Below are 16,082 nucleotides of genomic sequence, written 5' to 3'. Positions count from 1 at the left end.
TGGTCCTGTATCACAACTGCCCTTTCATCCCACAGGGCTGGTTTTTTAATTACCTGTAGCTCTGAGCACAGCTGAGAGAGTGTTTCCTCAACAGCAAGGGGCTCTAGGAAGAAACAAAAGATGCACAATAAAATGGACACCCACTGAAATCCGGTGGTTGCTAAGTATAATAAAGAAGCATACGTTCAAGTTGGCATTAAAGTCACAGAAAGAAACACAACTCCCAAGGACTCTCCTCCTTTCTATTCCAACTTCCTAAAGGGGTCATATTTAAAAAAAACGGTAAGACTGATCTGGAGCCACATGACTGCACACTAGATGAAGGTCAACATCATCTCCTGGATGCTTCTCTGAGGAACAGAAGGCCTCCACGTTCACACAGCACTTTGTGTGATTCAAAGGGGTCCCACATTCTTTTGGGATTTTGCAGGTATGTGCACGCAGGTGTGCACACACCTGCACATACACCCGTGTGTGTGACACGTGTGGGGCATGGATTCGGATCTCCATCATACAGGTGAATGTGGGGAAGCACAGAGAAGTGAAGTGAAAGAGCTGAGCCCAGCTCCACCGACTCTGAAACCCACGATCATCACAACCCATGGAGGAGCCTGTGATCTCAGCTCTTATCAGCAGGAACCTCTGGCCTCTGGCCATTTGGGATTCCATGTTCGCAGCTCTGCCTGTCTTTGAACTCTCTCACGCAGTCCTATGATGCTGCGGTCAGTGATTTGCACTTGGCTTTGGCATGAGTTCTACTTAAAATGTTGCTGCCCAGGTGAGTGGGGGCAGTCCCTCAGTGCCTCCGGATCCTCACTGACGGCCTGACGACACATGCCTGTCCCCCCCAGCACTTTCGTCAGCTGAGTCCCACCAGGCACAGTGGACTTTTGTCATGGCTCTGTCCCTGGCGTCTGGCACATAATAGATGCTCAATAAAAGTATGGTCATAAATGAATGAGCAAACACATTCAGTGCCTTTGGGTAAAAAGAAGTTAAAGCCAGAAGCCAACGAACACTGCACAATCTCCATTTTCCCTGTGAGCAATGTAAATGGGCTCTGATTCTGTGTGCGTCTTTTTGTGTGTATAACATTTGAACCTGAAAAAAAAAAAAAAACCTGCAGCTTCACGACTGCATGATTCAAAGAGTAGTGCCTGACTTGTCCAGGGTGTTAGAGCTAATAAGGCCAGAAGGGAAGATGGCAGGACAATTCATCAGCAGCAATGCATCTACTCCTTCACCCTACCTGCCAGGCACTGTGCACAAGGGATCTGACGGGGGCCTCTGCTCTCAAAGACCCTGCATCTAGTGGGGAAGAGAAACATGCAAATAAGTCATTGTCGTGTGGTGTTTTCATTGCAGGAATGGACACTGTACAAAGCCCTAAATCCTGCCAAAGCCATGACTGTCTCAGTAGGTGAGGTCTGGGGGTGTGGGTGGGGAAGCTGAGGCACGCTGGCAGGATTGTGCTTAACCTTGAACCAGGCTAAGGACCTGGCTTCAGTTCTGGAAGCAAAGGGGCCCCAGTAGAGGACTGTTAGCAGAATCACACTGTGTCACCTGCTGTAAATGAGTGGGATGATTAAGGGATGCTGCCCCAAGGAGCTCTGTGTAGGAGCTCTGTGCTCTTGCTTTGATTCTGCCCTGTATTGCTGTGTGACCCTGAGCGGTCACTTGCCCCTCTCTGAGCTTCGGTTCTGACACCTGTCAGCGAAGAGGAATTCAGGCCCAATGATCTCCATGATGTCTGATGAAGTGCATGAAGCTATTTATCCCCAGAAAACCAAAGATGATGGCTGCTGAGAGGTTTCTATAATCATGCAGATTTATATATATATATATACACACAAATACATAATATATATGAAAGATATATACAAGTATATATTTGTGTATATATGTATAGTATATACAGAATATACATATGTTCTTTTGGGGGTTGTTTTCCACTCTTGTCAGTTGCAATCCTGTAACTACTTTCCCTTCGCAAGCAACTTGACATTGTGTGTAATAGTGACAGACGTGTGGCAGGTGTTCAGTAAATGCCTGCTGGGTGAATGAATGCCTGAGTGCACGGGCCTCGGGGCCTGCCTTTTCTTCCTGCATATGCACGCCCGAAACTCCCTCCTGCTAGAACGAGGTAACGCGGAGAAAACGGACCTGGAATGGCACCTGTCACTGGGACACTGACAAAACCGCAAGCTTTCTCAAGTCTGGCCCCACACGGGGCAGGTGGGCCGCCGGCTTGAGGAGTCCCCTGGGCCCAACCCCTTACCCAGCTCCATGTGCGGCAGCTCCGGGATGTCCCTCATGATGACCAGGAAGTAGGCGCGGAGCCCCCGGTAGGCGTGTAGGAGCAGGAAGCACAGCTCCCGGTGCCACCGGTGTGCGCGCAGCATGCAGTTCTCGGACGGCACGTAGAAGCTCCCCTGCGGGCGGGACAGACACAGATGCTGAGGGCCACCCCACGGGGCATCTCGGAGAATAGCTGTGCAGGGCTTCGCAATCCCGGAGAAGAGAGAGTTTGAGTCCCTCCCCCACCTCTTCGTCTGGGAAAAACACTGCAACCAGTCGAGGCTCTGTCTCACGTGTTCATGTTAAAATAATAATAATAATTAAAAAAGCAATAGTAAGAGTAGTAATAACAATAAGGAGGAGCAGGATGGCACCGACCTGGAAGGTCTGAGACCTCAGGGGACCCACTCCCAAGCCCTCGCTCCCTGGCCCTGCACGGCGCATCACAGGAGATGGGGGATGGGCAGGAAGGTCTCCTTTCGTGGGGAGAGGAGGAATTTGTACAGATCCTCGTGGGAGTTGGGTGAGCGGTACATAATGCCGAGAGGAAGGAAGACACACTGCTGCTAAGATGTGAGGTTAGATACTCAGTGCCGGCAGTGCCTTCGGGTGCTCTGCACATTGTCATTTGCTTGCAGATGTCGGGCCCAAATGGGGTTTGTGCGATGAGGAAAAGGTGGCCAAGTCCACCGTGTACCCGGAGACCCAGACACAGTGGAAGAGAAGATACAATGTCTTGGGGTAAATTTCTGGAGGGATTGGTTTTGGGGGCAGAGAAAAGAAGCCCCCAGGGAGGGCAGCAGAGGAGGGGGGTGCTGGTACTGGGCTGGAGAATTCCATGGATGTGGGACCTGCCTGTCCATCTACTGCTCACGCAGCTGTGAAGGGAGGAAGCCAATGGCTCTTCATGACCCTGCACTGCTCTCCCTGTCCTGCCGCAGGCAACTCCACATGGGGAGCTGGTAGGAATGCCCCCTCTGGGTTCTCATGAGCTGGTGATGTGGCAGCCTCCTGCCTCATTTGGTCTCCTTCCCTGCTGCCATCAATGAGAACTGAGTTGGTCCACGGGGGCAGGACAGGTCTGATAGGGGTCAATGGCCATCCGCATGTCATCTGCAGTCCCAATGGTGCCACGAGGGATGACCATGGGTGTGTTGTACTCGTGCTAATCACGGCGTCATGACGAGTGGGTCACACAAGGTGCTACACATCGGGAAAGCGGGATGCAGGTGTCACCTAGCTCTGAGATGATCATAAGTCAGGTCCCTAGGAAGAAGACTCTTAGACAGAGCTGTGCCTGCAGGAGATCCTGGGTATGGGGTTGGGAGCAACTCTGTGGGAGAGTAGGATGGGGCAGAGGGAAGAGCTACACCACACTGTCATGCAGCCCAGCAGAGACCTCGGTCCCTCCCACGGGGAGCTCTGGAGCTACAGGGCCCGGTGGCCTTGGAGGAGGGGCCAGGTCTCTGCACCCATGCATTGACCATTACTGAGTATGGGTTACCTCGGGAACAGGTGTGCTCTTGGTCAGCAGCAATCTCCAGAAAGAGGCTTGGCCGATTGCTGTTGGCTACCGACATCCTCGGCAGTGTGAGGGAATGAATGACTCAGGCCTGAGAAGGGGATCTGGGCAGTGCACCACCGCATCCACTGGAGAGGCCCTCAGTGGACCCTCGGCTCCCCGGGGGCTCCACTGAAACCTGCATTCCGAGGCCACCAGCTCCCTTTTGATTCAGGTTTATGAGAGACATTCAATGAGGTCTGGAATCAAAAGACTTTTCCATTTCATAAGCAGAAAATTCAGTCAGTTAGGCACTCGAGGTAATCCATATACTCTCATTTGTCATCCTTCCTAGTATGTTAGGAACAGAAGTTAGTACAGTTGTAGAAAGACAAGTGGAGCTTGTGCATAGCAGGGTGTGTGTGTCGGACCCCCCAGACCTATGGAGCAAGAAGGAATCCACTGTTCAAGAAGCATCTACATACGCCCATTACCTTGATCTCATTTGCTGTTCAACAAACAGCATACAGAACAGATGCTCTCATTTTGACTTTCAAAATGAGAATAGGCATATGGTAAAAATCTCAATATTACCAAAGGAAACACAACACAAAGTGCCTCATTCCCCAGAGTCCAGTAATTTCTTGTGGATCCTTCGAGAATATGTCCATATGTGTATGTGCATAGATGTTTTATGTGCATTTAATATATGAATGGGTGTCCTGGAAACACACACACACTCGCAAGTTGAAAAATGCCCTGGACAGTTCTTTGTTCCTTGCTTTTATCACTTACCATGCCCCCAAAATTCTTTCTAATTAGATCAAATAATAAGTGGTAGGAACTCCAATTTCTATTTCATACATCAAAAGACTGTGGGTCAGAGAATCAAATGACTTGTACCATTTCACCCTGCTTTGCCCGCAGAAGAAGTGATTCTCCAGTTCAGGTGCTAAAGGGGGGCAGTACCTTCCCAGTGTGCACAGGCGCCCTGGAGACCATGCCTGGAGGAGGACAGATGTTCCACCAGGCCTGCCTGCTTTGACGGAGGCATTAATTTAAGTCCTGCAGCGCCTCCAGTAGCTGTGACTAAGCAGAAATGAAAGCAGACGGGGGTTTAACAAAGGCATCAGATCCAGGAGCTAGGAGTCCCCAGTCTGATTGCTTCAAGCAGCCCTGAGCATCCCGTTTCCTGGCCCTGCCACCAGCTCGCAACTGAACTTTCTTGTCACCAATGCCTCTGATGGAAAAAGCTTCGGGACCTATGGAAGGCAAGGGATCTTGGAAGTCTGATATTAACTTTGACTTTTAAAACTAGATGTGATGAGCAGGGCACCTGGGTGGCCCAGATGGTTAGGCATCTGCCTTCGGCTCGGGTCATGATCTCCAGGTCCTGGGATCGAGCCCCGTGTCAGGTTCCTGGCTGGCTCAGCAGGAAGTCTGCTTCTCCCTCTCCCTCTGCCTCTCCCCCTGCTTGTATGCTCTGTCTCTCTCGCTCAAATGAATAAATAAAATCTTTTAAAAAACAGATATGATGAGCAGTGGGTGTTACACATGATAAATTACTAAACGCTCCATCTGAAACTAACGATGTACTATAAGTTGGCTAATTGAATTTAAATAAAACAATAAAAAATAAAACTAGATACTAATAGCATATGGATTTTTCTCAAGAGACACATAAGATAATCTTTGGGGAATCTTCATAACCCTGATTCAATATGATTATTGAGGTAACATGAAGTCAAAATGGTAACGCAAAGAGAAATCCTGAAAAAAAAAAATGCATGGCTTGAGATTATTATCAACAAATCTTGTTCCCCATAAAAGAGTTGACAACATAACTTTCTGAAAGTGAGCGAGCTGCTGCAGAATCCTCTTAGCCACCCCCGCCCTCCCTCCAGGGGCCTGCAGAGCCAGCGTGGGAGAGCCCACGCACCTCCACGGACCTTGCACAAAGGACGGGCCGTACGGCACAAACGCCCCACACAAAGACAGGAGCCTCGAGCACTCCCTTTCTCCCAGTCTGGCACGGAAACCCTCACTGACAAGCCTCACATATTGCCAGCAGAACAGTAGGCTGCACTTGAACTCACGATGGGAGGCTCCAGGCCAGGGCCCAGCCCACAACAGGCACACAAGGGATATAAGGAGGGGATGGTCATGACATGGCTTCTTAGGGTGGCTGTTAAAGATCAAGCAAGACTATTCCGGTAGAATGCAGACTTGTGCGATGTCCCAGGGTAATGTCAGTGGGCAGGACAAGATGCACCCATCGATGGCCTCCAGGATCATGCCTGCAGATGATGTGGCTCAAACATCAACAGCGATCCACTTAGAAACCTATACAAAATGGATGTTAACTCAACTGAAGCTCCTTGGGCGCTCTGCTGGGACATGGTTTGGTTAGAACACAGAATCTGGAGGCCAGGAGGCCTGCACCTTGCTCATGGATCAGCCACTCACTAACAGTGTGACTGGGCTAGCTCCCCATCCTCTGAAGTGTCCATTTCCAATGGGGAGTGGGGAGAGTAATAAAGCCAAAGTGCTCACGAGAGTGCCGGGGTTACATTCAGTACTTAATAGGTGTTAGGAAGGTTTGCTTTTTACTTCTTCCATTATCTAACAGACAAAGCAAGCTTGCCATCAACTTTGACCTTCCTATAAATGAAGGTCACATCAGGTCATATCTACATCTCCAGATCTAATTCCTGCCCAGGGCTCTAGATCTCTATTCCAGAGTGCTAGTTGGGCAGCTTGTCTGTTGCCAAGGAAGCATCTTCAAAGGACCTAATTGCTATCGCCCCGACCCAATCCTTCTTTCCCTCAGGTTGCCCTTAGTGGACCCATTTGGCCCCACATCCACAATAACTGTGACGTTCTCCAAGACTCCAGATTTCTTTCTCACCTCAGAATCTCTAAGAAAGTCTTGAAGATTCTGCCTCTACCATGCTCTTGCTTCTGCCCTAGTTTGAGTCTATATTGCTTACTTTCATTGTTAAAGCATCCTTCTAAAGGGTCTTACTACGCTGGTCTTACCTTCCACCTGTAGCACTAGTGTGTGCAGGTTAGTTTATAGCGTTACCCACTGTTTACAAGATAAAGTTCAAGTTCCTTAGTATGGCATTCAAAGCCTCGAGTCTGCACCACAGTTCCAGGTCCTCTGCTGCCTCTTGCGCCACAACAGATCTCCAGTTGCCTTTCTCCTTTTAAGGGCCCGTCCCCTGGCTGCCTGTAACTCGCCACCGAGACTCGGGTCAAACGTCCTCTCCTCTGTGAAGCTTCTCCATCCTCTCCCTCCTCCCAGATCCTTCACACACCTCCTTAGACCACCACGATCTCTCCAACCTCCCTGAACACCCTGAGGGTAAAAGCAGTTTGTCTTTTGTCTTTGAACCTGAAAGAGCACCTAGAAATTTGATGATTAGGGAAACAATAAATGAATGAATGAGCTGTAGCATCCTCTGGGGATTCTCGAGAACACAGGACAACACGGGCCTGGATGGAAGGTCCAAATCACCGTCACCTCCCCCTTCTTAGAACCGTGGGTTTTCACGCAATTTGGGGATTGGGATTGGGATTTGCTACACTGCCACAAAAATCATGCTATTGAACTTTATGTCCTATATATACACACTTATTTATGCTTTATATGAGATACGTACACAATCTGATATTTATCTGCTCTGTGGTAAGCATTGATAACTTTTCATTTAATACAAACACGCCAGTGAAAGTTAAGACACATTTTTGAATAGAAATATCAGTACATCTTCTGTGTTACAATTGTGGGAGAACGCATAAATGGAATTGGGTTTTAATATTCTGGATGTTTATTTGAAATAGGAATGCGAGTTCTATCAGACCTCGCCATCTAGAATTCTATTAATAGTAGCCACTGTTCAGTAGATGCCTGCTGTGTACCTGGCATTATGTTTTGGTCCCTGGATCCTTCCTCTCGGTAATTCAGGGGGTTTTTCATTATTATCTTATCTTTAATTGAGGAAACTACAACAGCTTTAATAAGCAGCTGATGTTTATTATTTGACCCTATTCCACGCCAGGCATTGCCTCAGGGCTCTACATGTATTAATCATTTAATTTTTTTTGCCACCCCTATAAAATAAGTACAATTATGTCCCCCCATTTTGTAGCCTGGGAGACTGAACCCCAGAGTGGTAAATAACCCATCTGTAGGTCTAAGGGCAAGCAGGTAGTGGATCAACAACTCAGACACAGTCTGGGCGGGAAGGCTCACAGCGCCGAGCTCACTCTGGGAACTGAGCTGGAGGAGGTTTATATAGTATTAGCCTTTGTTTCCATGTCCAGGACGCAGAAGAGCGAAGCCTCTAACCCCGGTTAGGGCCCAGGTTAACAAAGGAACCCCACTCTATACATTGCAAAGGGAATCAAAGCCCCCTTGGGCTAGCCTCCGCTTTGCAACCAACTAGCTGGGATCTGGGAAAGCAGTTTTGTCTTTCTGTTCTTCCATCTGGTTGGCCCCAGCCTGCTGTCATCCTGGGAGCAGCACGATTTTGTGCCCCCACACCCGGGCTGTTGTGCAGCTGTGGGCTGAACACCAAGTACCTCTTCCCCAAAACAGCTGAACTGTAGAAATCACAGATGCTTTCACATCTAAGCTGCCATGACTGTCCTCTATCCTGGCAGCCCACAGGGTTCCTGGAGCAGGAGAAAGGGGAGCCGGTTGGGCGTGGGGGGGCCGGCGACGGGGTGGACAGGCCCTGGTGTAGGTTACATTCTCATCCAGACGCGTCTCCACTCTACGTCGTGTGCCTGTGGCCTGCCCTCCACCTGCATGTCACTCCAGCACCGAAGGATCCAGCAGGTGGCTGCCGAGTGACCACAGAGAGCTCTCCAGCCACAAAAGGAGTGAGTGTGGCTTAAGGTTTCTCCCCCTCCCTAAGTTTGCTGTCCCCACAGCTCCCCTCCTGTGAATCAGGGACAGACTAGGACTTGTCAACTCCCAGCTACCTTCATATGGGGGCAACGCATCCATGCGGCTGCTGAGGCAACAGTCAGAATGAGGAAGTGCCCAGTCGTGTGGCTGAGAGCTGCGAGAGCTCTCTAAAGGGCTATCATGGGGAGCGGTCGCACCAGGTCCCAGCGAGGGCATCCAGAGGCACATGTGCGTGTGAGAAGACGGCTTCTCCACTCTTGCTATGTTTTCAACGTGCAGGGATGCCCATTAGCATGACACCCCTGACTCCTCCCTGCCCATTTGCTGGGCATGTGGTGAGTCGGGGGTCAAAAACTGGGATCTTCCTTGTCTTTCTCCTTGATAGCAAGTCCTCCCTGGGAGGCACTTGTCTCCACCCCCCTCGGCTCTGGGGGAGGCCTGGCAGAGGAGGTGCTCAGCTGGGGAGGCCTACACATCTGTCCAGGACTGCTGTACCTGACCAGGTAAGTAGTTCATTCTGGAATTCAAGATCCGAGAGCCCCCTTGATCAAAGATGTAAGCTACATGATGTCCTCTCTTGGTTTGATCTCCAGTTCGTCTTATTGTCTTACTTTCTGATTGGATCAGCACTGGGGTAGAGAGGAGACAGTCTTACTTTTCAGTCCCCCTCACACCCGGCAGCAGATCTGATCTCCTCTGAGGATGGAGTCCCTGGCGATCACACTGTCCCGCTGTGGACACCATACTGCCTGGTGCTCAGGACCAGAGGGAGCCCACAAGGAGAGCCACTCGGTGTTGGGCAGAAGGCTTCAGAAGACCAGGGGCCATTGTTTTCATTCCTGATTCCTAAATATTAATTCTCTCTTGTGTATAAGCCTGTTTTAAACAACATTTTTTAAAAAGATACCATTTTGATTCAGCTTGCTTTTCCTTGTATTTTGTGGGGACAAAGCAACAGAGTCCCATACCCATTTGATGAACCTGGAATTACAGGAATGACCTGGGTGCCAGGGGACACATCTGACCTTTGTTACTCCCCAGCTCTAACACCTTGGACAGGGACTTAGGTGCCCTCACAGGTCAAGAGTGAGGGTGAAGGGGGTAGTTCTCTACCTTCAGCAGAGCACAACAGATATGCAGCCTTGGTCTTATGGTTATTACAGGTAAGAATTCCATAAGAAACCTTCTGCTGATGTACCTCATGGCATTTCCTTTGGTAAACTGGTCAATTCCTATTTTACCAAGAGATTTTTGACCTGTTTAGAACTTTAAAAGGCAGTAATTCATTAGTAATTAAATACGTTGATATATTGACCCTAAATAATTCATCACCATCTTGTAAGTTACCTTAACACCTGTGATGTGTTTCAGGTGAATGCATATATATTGCTGCTATTGATCTTTTTGACTTAAGAGAACTACATTTTCACATGATGCTAAGGCACATGAGTCCAGGAGAGAAGAGCAGGACATGGTGGGAGATGGACAGGTGGGATCTGGTCATGGAGGGTCAGGCATACCATGTTCATCAAAACTCAATTCTCAGGAATCCAGAGACACATAAGAAAGGTACAAAATGTGTGCCATTGTGCTTGTCAAGTTGGGGAGGGGAAGGCATGTGCTGAGGCTCTTCTAGGATGCTGGCTTCTTACTAGCTACTGCATCTGGTCCTCCAAACCTTCAGGGAAGTCGAAATCATATTGTAAACTTACAAAAATGGAATGAGCCCAGAGAGATTAAGTAAATGGCCCTTGATCCCATGATTACTAAGAGACAAGTCCAGGGTTCCAATACAGTATAGCCATGCTTTCTCATCGCACAGGGCACTATTGCAAATTCACCAGAATCAAAGTCTTCCTAACTGAGGGCAAGACAGTGGGAACAGGGATAATGGCTATCAGAAATGCTGGATTGATTATGCAGTATGTGAAGGGTCAAGCGGTTATTACACCCATCCCCAAGAGGCCAGTTCCAAGACCATAAACTCCAACGTATCTGCAGGATGAGCAAGCTGTCAATCTCAGTGGGACACTGCGACCATTGTAACTGTTTCTACTTTGGAAGACGGAGCGGTTCACTATGATCTCTTCAAGGTGTAAAATTCTATGCTTTTGTGATTTTAATTATGAAAGGTATTAAATTCCTTCAGCTAACACCAGGGCAGACATAGACTCAGCATCTGTAATTATTCTGCTACTGGGAGCTATGAGGTCTCTCATGTGGATTTGGTCCTTGTCTCTCCTCCTGGTACACCTGGTAGGCTCTTTCCATATGGCTCACTCTGTAGGGAATCTAGAATGTAGACCAGACAGATCAGCACTGAACATGGATTCTATGTTCTGAGAGCAAACATACAAACACTGATGTGTCTCCTCATAAGCCTCCTTTCTGAGATGCATAGAGCACCCAGACTCATGTCCAGGAGTGAGATGGGGGAAGCAACAGTGACTGTCTTTCTCAAAGTCAGATGTCCGGTACAGGGCATGGCTATCGCTGAATGAGGTGAGCCTGATCCCCAAGCCCACACTCCTAATCACTGCCAATTCCTGCCTCCCTATAGAAAATGCTCAGTGAATGTGGGTCCTCTCTTGGCCCCTGCTGAAACAGACAATTCTGTTCTGAGAGATTATTAAGGCAAATGGGAGGCCACCACATCAATATTACCATATTAGAATGTTTACTTCTAACAGGTAATTGCTATTATAGGAAACCAGCTCAAAGCAAGTACGGCTTTCATTGGGATGATCATGGCAATAGCAGAAACCAAAACAAGAGTATTTGCATAAGATATTATAGTTAATCTAGAGCTTTTAAATCAACCATGTAAGGTATAGGTCATTATTAGCCTCATTCTATGGATGAGGAGGCAGGGGGTGGATCTGTCAGACACAGTGTCGGGAATTGAGTTTCCTATGAAAAAGAAATTGTCAAAATTAATAGACCAGGAATAGCAGGGAGGACATTAGGAGAAGGAAGGGAAAAATTAAGGGGGGGAAATCAGAGGGAGAGATGAACCACGAGAGACTATGGACTCTGAGAAACAAACTGAGGGTTTTAGAGGGGAGGGGGGAGGGGGGATGGGTTAGCCTGGTGATGGGTATTAAGGAGGGCACGTACTGCATGGAGCACTGGGTGTTATACGAAAACAATGAATCATGGATCACCCACATCAAAAACTAATGGTGTATTGTATGGTGACTAACATAACATAATAAAATTAAATTAAAAAAAAAATTAATAGACCAAAAATAAGCTGAACACATTTTAAGTAAAATTTGGATCACATCTCTGGCCATGTTGCAATCAAATACTGCTGTGCAGTTTTCTTACTTGCATTTGCCTCAGGTTCAAGATGAAGCTATTAAACGTATGGCCACCAACATGACTGCATGGACATTGCACTGTGACATTTCTTAATCGAGGCTAGGGCATTTGACTTGTCGTCCATGCTGGTCTGCATCTATTGACGGCTTCTTATGTGGTAGTACTCTGGCAAATGTGGTGAGCACCTTCTATGGGGTACAGAGCCCACCACGTATTTGTGATGCTTTCCCGCCTCTCCTGTAATAAAGGCAATTATTTCCAAGCGCTGTGGTGAGGAGCAACTAAGACAGGTCATGGATGCAAGATGTTCAGAAGAGCACCTGCCAAAGAATGGGCAGCCGGCAAAGAACAGATCATCGCACTCTGGGGACACACAAGAGGTGCGGGAGAGACAAGAGTCCTGAAGGGTAGGGAGGAAGAGGCAGTGTGAGGATGCCGGCCATAATACCAGCGGCCATCCTGTGCACAGGCCGCCTCACTTTTCTCTGAGCTGAGGAGACAGAGGCGTAGAAAGAGGATATAAGAGGAGGCCAGAACCCACTTCCCTGCAGTCTTCCCAACACAGGTCACCCTCCGGCCTTTCTCTTTTCAGTATTGTACACAGAGCCTCCAAATGATGTGAAGGGGCCTCTTTACCGCTGTGTTTATTAACAAGGACTCTGCAGACAGTAGATTCTTTAACTGAGGTGACTGCAGTCGATACATGACTCCAGTGCAGAAAATGCTGAACACTCCACATCGGAGAGCGCTGGATCCATCTATCGAAACATTTCCAGCATTGGCACTTCCAGTTTCTGGTATTTTACTTCCATTTGTTCTTCATTAAAAGCAATTCCCCAAACTGTGCACAATGTTCAGCAATTTTGTTAGCAGTTGGCAAATTGGATTCTTAATATTTAATCTAATTGAGAACAACATTACACAACTCACACTGAACAAGCAATTTAGTTGTCAGATCATCATAAAACCCCAAACACCTTTCTGATGAATGTAGTTTTACAGTCTAGCTGGAGGAAGGCTCAGATTTAAAGAAAAAAAATATATTCTCCAACTCTATCAGCTGTATTCACATCTCTTAAAAACCACCAGTCACTACATGTGATGTTTTAAAAATGAGAGATGGTGCGTTGTGTGAAATAAGCACCTGGTCCATCAGTGGGGTCAAACTGAACTCAAACACTAGCTTTGCAAACCATAACCTCGTCAGAGCTGCACCCACGTACACACCAAGTCTCTCGATTAAAAACAATTTTGGGATGTGATACCATCTATAAGATTGTTGACAGGATCGGTTTTATAACAAATCAAATGCCTGGTAGAGATTAAGTGCATTATTTGGTTACTTCATAAATAGTAGATACAATGATTAAAATAATATTCTTATCATGATGGTTAATTCTATTATTTTTTTTAAAGACTTTATTTATTTGACAGTGAGAGACACAGCGAGAGAGGGAACACAAGCAGGGGGAGTGGGAGAGGGAGAAGCAGGCTTCCCGCTGAGCAGGGAGCCCGATGCCGGACTCGATCCCAGGACCCTGGGATCATGACCTGAGCCGAAGGCAGATGCTTAATGACTGAGCCACCCAGGCGCCCGGTTAATTCTATTATTTTTATTAATCCCATTATAGTGTTACAGAGCGTCATCTCGGTTTTCCTCATCAGCAGATCACACTTGGGAGCTATAGGAGGTGGGCAGATGGAGCAACGGAGGAGGGAGGTTACGTTCCGTGTGTTGTTTTCATTTTCATGTAATTCGCTTTTGTTTTAAGTGATGTCTTCAAATCTTTAAGACTTGGCTTTCGGATCTGGCAGAAACATCTTTTGGGGATAGGATTTTAGCTTGTTGAGGATACAATATTGAGGGAGTTTATCTCACTGGCAAGCTGCTGCTTGTGGATTTAAGCAAGAGAAGGGCAGGTGCAAGAAGCGAAAAGAAACGGGAGAACAGTAGCAGACTGTCCAGAACCGTAAGGGCCATGGGCTCACCGAGGAGCAGAGAGAAGGCAGCAAGCCCCACCGGGCTGGGGCCCACTTAGAACAGGAGGGGCTGATGGACGTGAGCGCCCCATCCACCCTGGATGCTGCGGCCGGAAGTCAGCCCCCAACCCGACCCAGAGACTCTGCTTGTGGCCCCCACTCCCTTACAGAAGCCCCTGCTCCAGAGACCAAAGCCGGCCACACTCCCTGTGGCTTCACCTGGCCTGGCCTTCACTGCCCAACACCAGCCTGCTCTGACCCTGAACCTGGCCTCCCATCCCAGGCTGCCTGCCTCCAGACTCGGCGCCTTCACCTCCCCACACCCGTGTCCCAGGTGGCCAGCCAGAGCCCCATGCCATCTCTCCCAGTCAACGAGACGCCCTCCCTTTTGGGAGCTACTCTGTCATTTCCTCGACTCAGATGCTGCTGCTAGGAATACTTCTACTCTGAGGCAGAGAAACCTCTTTCAAGAAGAGTTCAGGATGTTTTTGAGCCTGAGTATGGTAAATGTCACTACAACCAGCAATATTCTGGAATTAAGTAGAATGCAGGAAATGTTAACATGGTGCCCAAGCCACTCATGTCCACATTTACTCAAGAGTCATTTAGTGGCTGTTGTTTCTGGGCCAGGCTAGGGAATAAAAGGATTATTGGCATATGATTTCTGGGTGCAAGGCCCGTGTGGTCCAGTGTGTGTGGCAGAGATGGGACAGTTTGGGTACCGCTCGGTAAGCGCTAGGATCAAGTTTACACACAAGGCCACGTGGCACAGGGTAAGTCATCTGCATCCATCCTGGGGCAGTCAGGGAAAGGCCATCTTATTATTTAAAAGAAATCAGTGGTTAAAGTAGGAGGCGGAACATTCCATAGGTGAAGGTCAACCTTTGGCAGAAGCAAAAATAAAATCGAGATGATGTCGGCAGAGTGTACGTGCAGGGACATGTACACATGACCCATGAAGATGGGTTTAGGTTTTGAGGCCGGAGGCAGCACCAAGATCACTCTTCGTTGTCACGAAGATGATTTTCAGGTTCACCAGCTCACAGGAGCCAAGGGGAGACAGCGTAGAGGGAAGAGAATCCAAAGGAAGCAGGTAAGTCTTGAAGCTGTGTGTTGCGCAGCGGGAAGCATCCGCACAGGAAGCGGAAGAGGGACAAGGGGAGGTGTGAAAAGGAGGATCCAAAGGTACTTTACTGACAGAGTCTGCGGGAGCCTGTCTCTGGCTTCGGTGTGCAAGGGAGGAAGGGGCCCGGTGACTCCGAGCTTCCCGGACACTCACTCAAGTCAGCAACACCGAGCACAGGCCCGGGTCCCAGGAACAGGGCCCCAGCTGAGGAGACTCGCAGCGTCTGAGATGAAACCTCTGGACCCCCATCCCTGGGGCTGGCATCCCAGCGCCATCGTTCACAGCCTTCCTGACCTCGGGCCAACTGATCTCCACAGGCCTCAGTTTCCTTATCTGTAAAATGGAGGAAATACTACTAGCTCCTTCACAGGGGGTGAGTGAAGAGTAAATCCGAGAATATGCACACAGCCTTAAGATGGGCTGGAAAAGAGTAAGAACTCCGCAAAGTTTGGCGAATATTATTCTATTAATTAACTGCAAGCACGGAGTGTGGCCTGAATATGAGCCATGGAACCACAGCCCTTATGTCTCTGTGAATTCACTGCCAGGATCACTGGAGACAGCTGGGAGGTAGCACACCGAACACTTGTATTGGGAGGCTTCAATTCAGCACCCGAAGATTACCACGGGGACAAGCCTCGGCAGGTTACATCCACCCTCGGGGACCCAGGCTCTCCTTCTATGAGAGGGGTTAACCCATCCCGGGACTGTGATGATATTCAATGGAATACCAGGGCCAAAGGGCTTTGGGACACAGAGCGCGGTGGAACTCAGGGATCGTGTTCCCATTACTCACCACAGCGGTGCTGACTCTCAAAAAGTTCAAGTCAGGCATCCTGGGAGGTGTGCATGGGCTGTGCACGCTCCCCGCCCTGCCTCCACCCTGGAAGGCTCACATCCCAGAGGCAAAGGTTAGAGTATTCCCTGAAGCCGCA

At 48.6% G+C, this 16,082-nt stretch overlaps 1 protein-coding gene across 1 annotated transcript in view; it reads right to left on the bottom strand.

Moving 5' to 3' along the window:
- FAM135B (family with sequence similarity 135 member B) overlaps window positions 1-16,082 on the bottom strand; it is a 173,432-nt gene that overhangs the window by 38,047 nt on the left and 119,303 nt on the right. The window contains exons 7-8 of the mRNA XM_028105680.1: window positions 2,279-2,432; window positions 54-103 (exon numbers count right to left, since the gene is read on the bottom strand). Of these exons, the coding sequence (XP_027961481.1) occupies window positions 54-103; window positions 2,279-2,432 (204 nt within the window). The remainder of the gene's footprint in view (window positions 1-53; window positions 104-2,278; window positions 2,433-16,082) is intronic.

The sequence above is a fragment of the Eumetopias jubatus genome, unplaced genomic scaffold (assembly GCF_037043125.1).
Source record: "Eumetopias jubatus isolate StellerSeaLion01/CBP00866 unplaced genomic scaffold, mEumJub1_p1.0 scaffold_4, whole genome shotgun sequence".
Lineage (NCBI taxonomy): Eukaryota > Metazoa > Chordata > Mammalia > Carnivora > Otariidae > Eumetopias > Eumetopias jubatus.
This window is presented reverse-complemented; position numbering and strand designations above follow the sequence as displayed.